At 37.3% G+C, this 12,032-nt stretch overlaps 2 protein-coding genes across 2 annotated transcripts in view; one reads left to right on the forward strand and one right to left on the reverse strand.

The window, feature by feature from the left end:
- Positions 1 to 3,456: 3,456 nt before the first annotated feature.
- LOC125029092 (T-complex protein 1 subunit delta-like) lies at positions 3,457 to 10,006 on the reverse strand. The gene is made up of 10 exons (XM_047618871.1): positions 9,749 to 10,006; positions 6,742 to 6,954; positions 6,172 to 6,353; positions 5,595 to 5,852; positions 5,224 to 5,363; positions 4,789 to 5,056; positions 4,428 to 4,594; positions 4,141 to 4,276; positions 3,795 to 3,908; positions 3,457 to 3,661 (listed from the first exon to the last, which is right to left on the reverse strand). The coding sequence occupies exons 1-10, from the start codon at positions 9,855 to 9,857 to the stop codon at positions 3,644 to 3,646; spliced, it is 1,605 nt and encodes a 534-aa protein (XP_047474827.1). The 5' UTR covers positions 9,858 to 10,006; the 3' UTR covers positions 3,457 to 3,643.
- A 1,216-nt stretch (positions 10,007 to 11,222) lies between these two features.
- LOC125029105 (ubiquitin thioesterase otubain-like) overlaps positions 11,223 to 12,032 on the forward strand; it is a 12,058-nt gene continuing 11,248 nt past the window's right edge. Inside the window, exon 1 of the mRNA XM_047618891.1 lies at positions 11,223 to 11,373. Within this exon, the coding sequence (XP_047474847.1) occupies positions 11,259 to 11,373 (115 nt within the window). The 5' untranslated portion in view covers positions 11,223 to 11,258. The remainder of the gene's footprint in view (positions 11,374 to 12,032) is intronic.

Consider the following 12,032-nt stretch of genomic DNA (forward strand, 5'->3'; position numbering starts at 1 on the left):
TATATATGTATATATGAATATATATATATATGCATGTGTATGTATATATACAAATATATACATATATATATATATATATATATATATATATATATATATATATATATATATATATATATACGTGTTTGTGTGTGTGCTGTCTGTGTGTGTGTGCGTGTGTGTGTGTGCGTGTGTGTGTGTGTGTGTGTGTGTGTGTGTGTGTGTGTGTGTGTGTGTGTGTGTGTGTGTGTGTGTGTGTGTGTGTGTGTGTGTGTGTGTGTGTGTGAGCTTCCTGGCATAGTAAGTTTCTGTCTGGGCATTAACAACCACCACATGCACAAAGGCATCCGCGATGACGTCACAGGCAGAGAATTAAGGTCATTAGCGGTTTATTCCTTTATATTTTTGTATTATTAAAACTTTAAATATATACACATTCTATTCGTTCTTTAATAAGATTATATTTAAATTTTCATAAGACATGTTGGTTTATATACAGTAGGTATGTTTAAAAAATTATGAATCATAATCATCTCTCAAGTTTTTAAAGTGATGGGTTTTGTAAATACCTATTCCATGGTTCCTCATAGATTTTATAGCTTTCTAATTTTCTGTTCACATTAAAGCTTGTGATCCAGATACCAAGATCTTTTTACAATTATTCTCAGCTGACAAGATGATGTACATTTCCACTTGTCTTAATGTTTCTCTGATTTGGGATTTCAGGGCTGAGTGTTGGAGAGGGGAATCAAAAGCAGTGGGAGGGGAAGCCAAAGCTTTGGCCTTTTTCTGCCCGTTCATTTCAGAGATGCCAACATGAGCAAGTATCAAGCACAGGATTATCTTTTTTTTCCCTGACGATACCAGTGTCAGCCGGTCTGAGATTTTTCTTGCTACTGAGTGGGAGTTTAAACTTTCAACAGCTTGTAGTGCGAAAGTCAGAGCATATCACAAATTGGCGATTTTCAATGTCTCTTAATCATCTTGACCGCAGAAAGGGTGGCATATAACTGTGCAGTAAATACCGATGCTGTTGGAAGGAAACACCCCACACTTTCTCCTTGTTTGCTAAACCTACTCCATTTTCGGATGCTGATGTTCTATATTTAGAGGTGTTCTAGAAACTTCTGGTTTATTTCTATATCATTTTTTTCTTTCTATTGCTATAAAGTCCGCCTTTATCTCGTTTGTCCACGTAGGGATTTTGGGGTTGCCAACTGGTAGGAGCCTACTTAGATTTAGGTTGAGATGTGCTATAAGGCTGCCTGCCCTGGGGTCGAACACTGATTTGTACGCGGGAGATCCATGGTTTCTCTGTAGCCTATTGTGATAGATGAAGTTCATTTAATATTATCACGGTGAAATTATAATGGTAATTTTCCACCCTCTGCATATAAAGCTTCATTATGGAAAGCGTTTAGTAGCTTACTTCTTATCAGTGCTCGATAAAGTCTTAGAAGTGCTGTACGGTACAGCACTCTGGTGCAGGTGAGACAGCATATACAAAATATCAGTGCTTTGGCAGCCTCCGTTTTGAGCTGTTTTATGTATGGTAACCGTAACAACCTCGGGTCAAGTGTCACTCCCAAGAAGTTGCTGGTTCTTTTATGATAATGCATGGTTACTGTCTTGTTTTGGGAGAAATTAAAACCATGAGATGTGGTCCTCTGCGATACCTGATTTATAGCAGTCTGTGTGCAGTTTTGTACATCCAATATGCTAAGTCATCCACATAGACACTGCACGAGACATCTCTTAGCACAGCTTTTACAATGTCATTTATGGCGATAGCAAAGAGGGTTACACTTAGGACACTTCCCTGTGGGTCTCCTTCCTCCTGACTTTCTTGGCTTGAGAGATGGTCTCCTATCCAAACTCTATTTTTTTCTGTTATTTAAGAAATTGTTTATGAAGTTTATGAAGATGGGCAGGGCTTCCTTCAGATCAATAGAATGGAGTTTCATGATCATGCCATGCTTCCATGCCGACCTCAGCATTCGGAATCCAATCTGAATTTGCGAGAGTACTTGTTCTTTTTCTAAATGCCATATAAAGCAAAAATTTACCATCTCCTCCAGTACTTTCCACTACAGCTTGTCAAAGATATAGGTCTGTAGTTTTCTGGTTTGGCTGGTTCTTTTTCAGGCTAGGGGAATACTATTACTATGGCTACTTTCCATAATTTCGGCATTGTTCCTTCCTGAAATATTTTGTTAAAGAGTTTTAACAGGCAGTCTTGTGACAAAGATTGAGAGCATTTCCTATTCTCTTCCTAGAGAATGGTGCATTATATGGACAGGGGAATTCAGATCCCCTGGTGTTCTGTGAGTGATTTCTTGGGGTGAGTTGAGGAAGAAAAAGGAATATCCATCAGATGAACTACAGTTTCATTCAAACAATGCCCTGACCCCACCACCGAGCCCAACAAGGGGAGGGCGTTTCATTCCTTCAGGGCGCCTTCCAGGGTTATTGTTTTGATATATGTAAGATTTCCAGCACTTTCAGGGTCTTCAGTTCATCGAAATCGGACCCGGCACTGAAGATGCAAACTTGGCCAAAAATTATCCCTCGCTCGGATACGTCAGGTTCTCGATTTGGGTTGCCAGCCAAAATTAACCACTAATTGTGTTCAAAAGAGTTTTGCTCATATTCATAAAAATGACAAGTCGTCATCAGTGGTCTTGAGTCTCGTTGTTGATACCTCTACAGGAACCTTAATGGCTTGGGAGGCCCGGCCAAGAACTAAAGTTCCAGCCAACAATGCTCCTTGTATCATCGGGGTACAAAAACGGCAGAGAAACAACTCTGTTAACTAATCATTTCACCACTGTTTTGTCGCTTGTGTTATCACATTTATAAATATACCATGTAATGACCTCCTATCATGCCTCAAGTTTAGAGAAATTTAACAATCTTAACAGAATCACTTAATGTGGTTTTCAGTCCTTTATATTCCCTTATTAATTAATTGGAGACGTCTTGTCACTTAACAAAAAGACCTGCCATACTAGTGAATAAAATGGGATCCTAACCTTCTGAACTCAATTCCTCCTAAGTCGAAATATAAATTTACACTCGAATGGATGAACTCTCAACTAGGTTGAAAAGTAAAGTCATTTTTTCATCATCCGTGTCATTTTCTTTTATCTTTGTGAACACGTTACTGTATTTATCTACGAATATGTAAATATGAAATTCTAACATCCATTACGAAATGAAAAAAGTCCTCTGAATATGTAAAATGAAAGACAATAGTAGTTGTGTTGTGCACATTTCAGTCCATTTAAGGTTGCTGTTCATGTCAGACTGGTTGGAAGTTGATTGAAGACATTGGTACTATTCATTAGTTGACACCCTTTTCAAGAAATACAACAAAGCTTTAGTTACAAATGGTTTATTCATACTGTATCAGCAATAATACATGTAAATTAAATGAATGATAAACAGTATCTGCTTTAGTTTAAGAAAAACGTTGACAACTGTTTATTGTTTATTAATAAGTAAATTTACAATATTGGTGAATAGAGCACACTGGGAGATACAGTGGGAAAAAAAAAAAAATAGTTGTGACGAGCAGAAGAAGGGCGTTAATGCAGAGGTTGACGACGTTAAAGCACTTGGGCAAGCTGACCGACTGCTGACATCCCAGGAAGGGTCAGGTCATCTAGCGTATCACATTCACCTGAAAAAGTTTTGAAATTGAGACGACATATTCAATGAGATGTTTTTTTTTTACTTACTTATTTTGACAGTATATTACTGTATAGAATTTTAATATAAGCTTTATATTTCTTTATAAAGTTCCTGTTACTTACAATGTCGTCAATCTTCAGAATTGACCGCACGCACTCTGCTGCCAAAGTAATGGCAGATGTAGACACCAAAAGTGGCTGCAGCACATTCTCATCAATGATGTTGCTGATGCTTCCCTGTAAGGTAATAACATAAATATGCAATATACTGGAGTAATTATTAAATCAAGATAAATGAATTTAGAAGTAAATTCTTTCATCTCTTCAATACAAAATATATCAACTAAAGTGCTCTAATGTACTAATTTATGCATTACCCTGAATAATATGGGTGCTGTCTCAAATTCTTGCTTATGACTATCAAATTTTCATGCTAAAGCTACAATAACAATAAATAGATGAAGCTTACCTTACGAACGTTGATTCCTGCATGAGTCTCCCCGCGAGCATGTCTGTTACGCAATTCTGTTACAGTTGAGATTGGACTGAGACCAGCATTCTCAGCAAGGATACCTGGTATTACTTCCAAAGCTTCGGCAAATGCTCTGTAATATGAAAAAAAAAAAATAATAATAATAATAATAATTAATAATAAATAAATAATCTGAATAAAGGAAAACTATCAAATATTTCACCAAAATTCAGTCATAATTATGCGATAATTCACTAGCGGGAGGATGAAATAAAGATTCTAACCTAAAGCAATAGGCATCCATGCCTTTAAGAGACTGAGCAAACTGTGTCAATTTGACAGAGAGCTCAGCCTCAGGAGCTCCTCCACCAGGGATGAGGAACCTCTTCTTTACAAGGCAACGGATAACACACAGAGCATCATGAAGTGACCGATCTGCCTCCTCCAGCACCTGTAAAAATTATTTGAAAATAAATTTGGTTATCAATTCTTCTAAGCAGCAATCCTTAGAGTTCTCTATGATCCTACACATAAATCACCATTATTTATCCATCATCCCATATCCAAAATGTGAAGGATAGTACCTTCAACTTGATGTTTCTGTTAAGCTAATTACTGAACTAATAGTTAACCAAGATAACTCACCTGCTTGTTGCTACCACGAAGCAAGATAGAAACGGTTCTTCCAGGGTTCTGTACACCTGTAACTTTCACAAATTTACTAGTGCCTGCCTGGATTTCTTCTGATAGTTCTGCATTACCTAAACATTCTGGGGTGAAATGGTCAAGAGAGGCAACAGGACGGCAACCCAGGGTCTTGCACACAAACTCAATATCTTCACGCTCAATATCCTTCACAACCATAATTTTCTGCTTGGCTAGGAGATGGAGAGCCAAGTCACTCACAGCATCCCTAGAAGAAAAAGGAAGAAAAAATTAAACCATAAGAGATACTATTAAAAAATAGGTCAAACTTTACCTCACAATGCAAAAAACAATTCAATAAACTCCAAAATGTTTGAAAGTACAAGTATGCCAAACACAACTGATAAATGGATGTGTTTTGATCTCCACCAATACCTGAGAATAGACTTCTGGATGAGAAGGACATTGCAGCCTGCAGCCTTAATCTTCTTTGTAATGTTGAGAATATATTGGCGTTCTTCACGAAGCACACGATCCATGGCCGTGTAGTCCCTAATGAGAACAGTGTTGTCCATCTGGAAACAAAATATTTTTCAGCACGTGACTATACATTGTGATGATAAATTCACAAAGGAATGAATAGAAGAGAAACACAAAGTGTATGAAACAGTGGTATTAATCCAATATCAAGCGCACACAATATATGAAAAAGGAAATCAAAGGCCATTTCAAAAATAGAAAGCCAAAGAGAAAAGAGCATCACGAGTAGAACTGCCTGTATCCTTGCCTGCTGTGCAACTACTTACATCAGTCTTGGGTGGAGAAATGCAGAACTGGATGAGGCCGATCTTTGCCTTCTCCACCTTGTTGGGTCCTCCTTGCCCCTGGGCCTTCTGTGTGAAGACAATGCCATCCACCAGCTGGGAATCCTCTACAGTTTCCCCAAGCTTTTTGAGGATGCGAATGTCCTTGAGATCTACATTGGTGTCCTTAGAGGGGTCCACAATCTTTAGCACTGCATCAACTGCCATTGGAGCAAGCATACCTGAATGTTCATGGACAACCTGAAATTTGGAAGTGGAATATTTTAGTGGATTTTCAGTTGCAATATAGTAAACATAAAACTGATGATTTTCATAGTAATCTCAAAAACCTCTGACAAAGAAAATACAGATTCAGTAAATACTGTTGCACCAAAGATGGCTGGCAACCACGTGCTCTACAATAACTATTTATAATGGAAACTTTTTAAAAAGTTCTTGTAGTCACATGCTTATCCACAAAAGGTGATGAAATCCGTAAGCTACCCAAACAGAATAATCAAATCTTGGCAAACCTCTGTAGCAGAGGATATCATCCCTTGACAACAACTCAACTCCATACCTTAGAGTTGAGAGATGTGTTTGCACTCTTGAGGAGAGAGGCATGGTCAGACAGATCTACAGGAATAGCCATGGACTCAAGGACTTCCACTGCCTTGGCCGAGAAATGGAGGAGGGAGTCAGAGATGGCAGCCGGGTGGAAGCCCTTTGTTAACAGCTTCTGGGAAGTTTCCAGCATTGCACCTGAGACAATATGGGAAGGGTAAGTAAAACTATGGAAGAGAAACCATGATCTTTCAATACATGTTGTAAAACAAGATAAAAAGATACACTATTAAATACAGTTCATTCAACATACAAGATACTTTGCATATTGTAATAAATAAATCCTTTACTGTAAGGATATTTTTTTTAATTTGAAAAAGTAGAAATAAACAAAATTAATTAAGCAAAAGGTAAAAAAATTGAAGTACCACAAAAAGCACTGAACACAACTATAAAACATGTAAAACTTTCAGTCTACAATTTTTCTCGAAAGAAGACCTAATTCATCTGATAGCTTTTATCAAAGTTTTCTTTCACATTTTAATATCCAACGTAGTATCATGAGGAAAGGAAATGCATAGCATACCTGCAAGGATGACAACACTGGTGGTGCCATCTCCTGCCTCAGCATCCTGAGCTTGTGACAACTCCACCAACATCTTGGCTGCTGGGTGGAGAACTTTCATTTGCTTCAAGATTGTTGCACCATCGTTGGTGATAGTGACTTCACCCTTGCCATCCTGGATCATCTTGTCCATTCCCCTTGGGCCCAGGGAGGTCTTGATGGCATCGGCAACAGCTATCAGAAAATAGAATACATTAGTTTCATGGCAGTAAAAATGGACAGCTACAGTTGTAAAATGTTAGCCCACACTTGTCCTAAAATGGAAAGATCTTCATACCCAATGATGGAATTGTACATTATATGGATTTCTCTTCAAATCTTATGAACAAGAACAGGCAGCACCATGGTAAGTGTAGCTTATATATAGATGCTCCTTAACCTACAGTGGCTTCATGTTCAAACAAACAAGTCTATAATTAATTTAATGTACCCAATTTACTGAATCACTTAGCCCAGCATACATCAAATAAGCTGAGAACATTTACATCAGCCTACAATTGAACAAAGTCATATACTTTAAAACCATATTGTTGTAATAATAATGAGCTAATTCTTTACAATATGCATGCACTTGCCAAAGAATCCCTAACTCCACATCACAAAATTTATTCAACAGTTTATGTTGCCTTGAATAGGCGTGCTCTTTAGGGGAATGTGATGGAGGGATCTGCCCCCGCTACACCCCCTAGGAACCATTGTCTTCACCTTAGTGTGCAAGGACAGATAGAGCTGAAACTTGGGACTACCAAGTGGACTAAGGGTGTGGGTGGCATTTCCTTGATCTTATTCCTTTTTCCTTAAAACTGCAACTTTTAGTCCTCTACAATAATATCTTCATTTTATTCTAGCTTAATGTGTCCATGCTGAAAAAATGAACCACAATGAATATTTTGCAATCTATTGAGTATTGTTCTGAGAGTAGATATTGCCCCAAAACATAATCATCAATAGTACTTTAAAGACAATCAGAATGTTACCCTTGACTGTCAGAGAATAACCATAAACATTTATCTGTAACAAAATACTTTGTTTCACATGTGAATAACATTTAGTAATAAAACTTGTGTGCTGCTATAAATTATTGCTTTCGATGAAACCATTTTAATAATTCATGTTCTCATTACCCCTACTTCCCTATTGAATAATGAATGATCTAATGATCTAGGTCTTACTCTAAGTCTAGGTCTTTATTAGCACTTCGTGCTAACTGCCACATCTATTTTGTAGAGAAATCGTAACATTAACAACTCTGGATGTGTGAGTGTGTTGTGGATGTAGTCTCTGAGTGGCAATATGCAGGATATTTTCTTCATTTCATGGTGAATATGAGGTTGCAGCAGCTGTACTTGTGTTGTATGACTTTCTTATGCTCTATAAGATGGTGGGGCGATGTCCATTTCCCTCTATTTCTATGCGTCACTCAGTAACATTAACCACCACTTATTTTCTTCATTTCCTACGTTATTCTTGGCCAGCGTAGATTATTTAATGAATCAGTGTAGCTTCCTTTCCTTTGCGAGTGTAATTGGCTTATCCCTCTTTTAGTAAGGTCATAATGTGAATGTAAACCAACGTAATGTGCTGCACAACTTGCTTATCAACTTGCAAAGGGAATACTAAAAATGAAGTGTGTCTTTATTTCTTAAGGGCAAGGTTTGCCTTGTACCACATTGCTGTGCATAGTAAACTATACCATTCTTAATATTTTGTTCATAAGACAATTTTAGGTGCAAGAAGATGGGGATCATTTGTGAGTTCTTACCCACAATGTCGGGTCAAATCTTCAGTGATTGAACTTTGCATGGGGGTTTCTTCTATACACTTTTTTATAAGATCCAAAATACAATTCTTGGCTCACTTTTAACCCAATGTCAGTGGGCTTATTTCCTGTACCCTTTAGATTTTAGTGAGTTTTGTTACATACAGATGGCTCCACATGTGCTCAGCGGCAAGAAGTCTATCAGTTGGCCCTTGTGACCAATTCTGATTTCCCCATTCCTTGAATTGGCGGGAAAATGCATTTTTCTTTCCAATACTACTAATATTGACATTGTTATCATTCTTATTGATATTATGATTATTAAATTGTTATTCAAATATCAATAAGACAAGAAAATTATTGAATTGAAGCTTTAAAAAATGAAGGAAAAGGATAAACAGACAAGATGGGTAAGATTATTAGTTGACTCCTTGGTGACCAAGCACTTTTAGAGCCATCTATATGTAAAGACAACACAAACTTCTTATTACAGTGGGCACCTGCGCACATTGGGTTAAGTGATTTCCTGGATCTGTGTCCTCCTGCTCCTTAACCCAATTACCTGTACCCTCCCCCCCAAAAAAATAGTGGGGATAGGAAAAAATATAAAGGAAAAACAGAAAATTTAATTTCCTCTAGAATTACCAGTTCCTGAAATAAATGTCAGAAAATATCAATTGACATTTTATCTACTGATCTTTCTCCATATATGGTCTTGACATTTGGTACCAGTGACTGACCTTTGTAAACATTTCCATAATTTTAGAACTTTTATGTATATCTACGATAACAATTTTATGCTACTATTGTCTTTGCAAAAATAGCAAATTACATTTACATAGATATATACAAATTCTCTTCCTGTCAGTCAACACCCACATAAACAAAGGCCTAAATACAGGTAAATTTGCCCGTTCGTTCTGTAATTCTTCTACCCGAGTAATTTTCCTGTCCGAGAGGATTCGCACATACCAAATTGTAAGCTAAAGCTTGCGTCAAAGGCAAAATCGGGACCAAAACAACTTCACCTGCGAGTGACTCATACCTCCGCCGTCTTGGGGATCCACCCACACCCCCAAGCACTCGTGCCCCTCGCGCTCAGAGACTTCTCATCGCCTCGTTGATCATTGTTCACCGTTGGTATCAGGATTGATTACTTGTTTCCCCCCTTCCCCGTGTCCTTTGTTACTGGCAAAGTAAAGGGCCTACCTTTAGCGGCTACAATGTTGCTAGCGCGGATCTGAGCGGGTTTTTCTTTATCCTTGAATTCCGACTTGCTCTTCCCACCGGTCCTCATTGGCATTGCCTTGATCGACATGATGGATTGTGCTGATGTTGAGCTTCCCGAAAATGCAAGAGACGACGGTGATCGGCCTCAATGTTTGCAGATGAATTCAGATATAATTGTAGAATTTCACTACTTTCGTCTGCAGCGGTTCTGTGCCGCCGTCTGCGCCCGGTTTGTTTAGGTGTCGTACCGCTGGCGGCAAAGTGTCGCGCGGTATATCGTATTATTATCATTATTTGCACTTTGTTTTACTTAGTGTGAAATTATATTCTAAAAGAATAATTGACGTAAGAGTCTGGGTCTTTTAAAAGATAGAATTTTAAGAGACAAATAACCCACATATCAGAGGACGAAATAAGCAGTGAATTTAGGTTATTCTACAAATTCACTATTAAGAAATATTGCATACTATGATACAAAAAAGAACTGGCTAAATTAATTAATATATGTGCGCATAAAAGTTTAACACACACACACAAAAAAAAGTTAATTTACAGGTAAATAGAATTGACAGCTATTAGTCTTGGCCGTTATCGTACATCACACGTGAGGCGTTCGAGAAGGTCCTAGAAGTCGAAGTATTTGGAAGTTGACAGATGCTAGCGTCCATGCCTCGCTTTAGTTGAATATATGACAACAGTCATAATCAAGATACACTGAGCAATTGACCATAGGTATAACAATGTAAATTCAATGCTATCCTATGCCTAGAGAGAGGATAATGCATAAAAACCAGTCATGCTGTGAAAAGATGTCGATACAGAAGCCCGTTTTTTTGGCGAAATTTAAATAGCTATTGTAGGAGAAAACAATATAAATGAACAATTATTTTTCAAAATCAGTACAAGTCATATTAATTAACAAAACAACTCGGTTTCCATGACCACCGCAGAGGGTACATTACATAGCTACTGACTCTGACTTCGGCCTCAGGACAGTCTATCATATATTATATATAACATATATATACGAGCCTCATATAAATAATACTCACTTAAAGAATAATATAGCAGCTGTATCACTATTTTTTTTATAAAGAGGTCTCACTAGTCCTATTCACCTTTTCAAGAAAAGGTTAACTAAGAACAATGCAGTGTAACTAATGCCTTTACCCAATACGGTAGCAGTTCAGTAATAATAAAAAGAATATTGATGATATCGATAAGGTAAGAGCAATGAATAGAATGATCAAACAAATGAAGCTATAGGAAAATACAAATAAGAAGTTATATGAAATTGAGAATTATGATGAAAAGAGATAGGAATAAATAATGTATTGAAAATTTCTCAAAATAGTTTACTTATTTTGCTAAAAATCCACAATAGTAATCACATACTATGAATAGTAATCCAAACAGCAATAACAATAATAAAACAAATTTTCGAAGACAAAAAGCCACACAAGAAGGGATTCGGACACGCGGGTGAATAATGGTAAACAAACTCGCGATGGAGGACAAAAATCAGGAAAATATCGAGAATAAGGACATAAATCAGGAGAACAAGGACAATAATCAGGACACTACCTCGCCGGAATATGACCCTAGTAAGGCCTATCCTCTTGACCACTTAAGGGAAGAAGGGGAATGAAGAATAAGGAGGAGAAGAGGAAGAAGAGATGTGTTTTTTTACATTTGATAGATTCAGTTATTTTATTTACTTATATATTCGATACTTTTGTTTTTCACAATTTCCATCTGCTGGTTCCTTAGAGTACCGTTGTGGTACGGCATAAGAATCTTCGAAAGTAGTTATGACAACAGAAATAACGCAAAACTAACATATTCGGAAAATGCCTTTTAAGGGTATTTTGGTGGAGATGTAACTTGCTCCTCTTGTTTTTTTTTCGCCACTGGAGTCAAAAGTTCCGATAACGAACTAAATTAAGTTGCTTTTGGTGATATCCGAGGGGAGTTCTTTGTCTACAGGGTGTTAACATGAAACCATCCTTTGTGTTGTTTGCTCTGTACACTTCCAACCCATCCTATTCTATCCTATTCTAACATCCTTTTCAAATTTAGTTCAACATAACTCACCTACTCTGTCATAGATTATTCCACCCATCACTACTCTGACTTGGTATGCCTAAAGGAAGTTCTTATTTATCCAATGCAAACTACACCTTACTTGCCCTGCCATGCTTTATGTTACTAGCTTTCAGCTAACCCAATCTAATATGATCAAATCAGATATATTGTAACCTGA

The sequence above is a fragment of the Penaeus chinensis genome, chromosome 9 (genome assembly GCF_019202785.1).
Source record: "Penaeus chinensis breed Huanghai No. 1 chromosome 9, ASM1920278v2, whole genome shotgun sequence".
Classification (NCBI taxonomy): Eukaryota; Metazoa; Arthropoda; class Malacostraca; order Decapoda; family Penaeidae; genus Penaeus; species Penaeus chinensis.

Excerpts from the sequence above, each read along its gene's own strand:
- LOC125029092 (XM_047618871.1), bottom strand. The coding sequence starts at position 9,857 with ATGTCGATCAAGGCAATGCCAATGAGGACCGGTGGGAAGAGCAAGTCG. Across the intron at positions 5,853-6,171 it reads ACACATCTCTCAACTCTAAG|GTTGTCCATGAACATTCAGG; the intron begins GTATGGAGTTGA and ends TCCAAATTTCAG. Across the intron at positions 5,364-5,594 it reads TTTCTCCACCCAAGACTGAT|ATGGACAACACTGTTCTCAT; the intron begins GTAAGTAGTTGC and ends TTTTGTTTCCAG.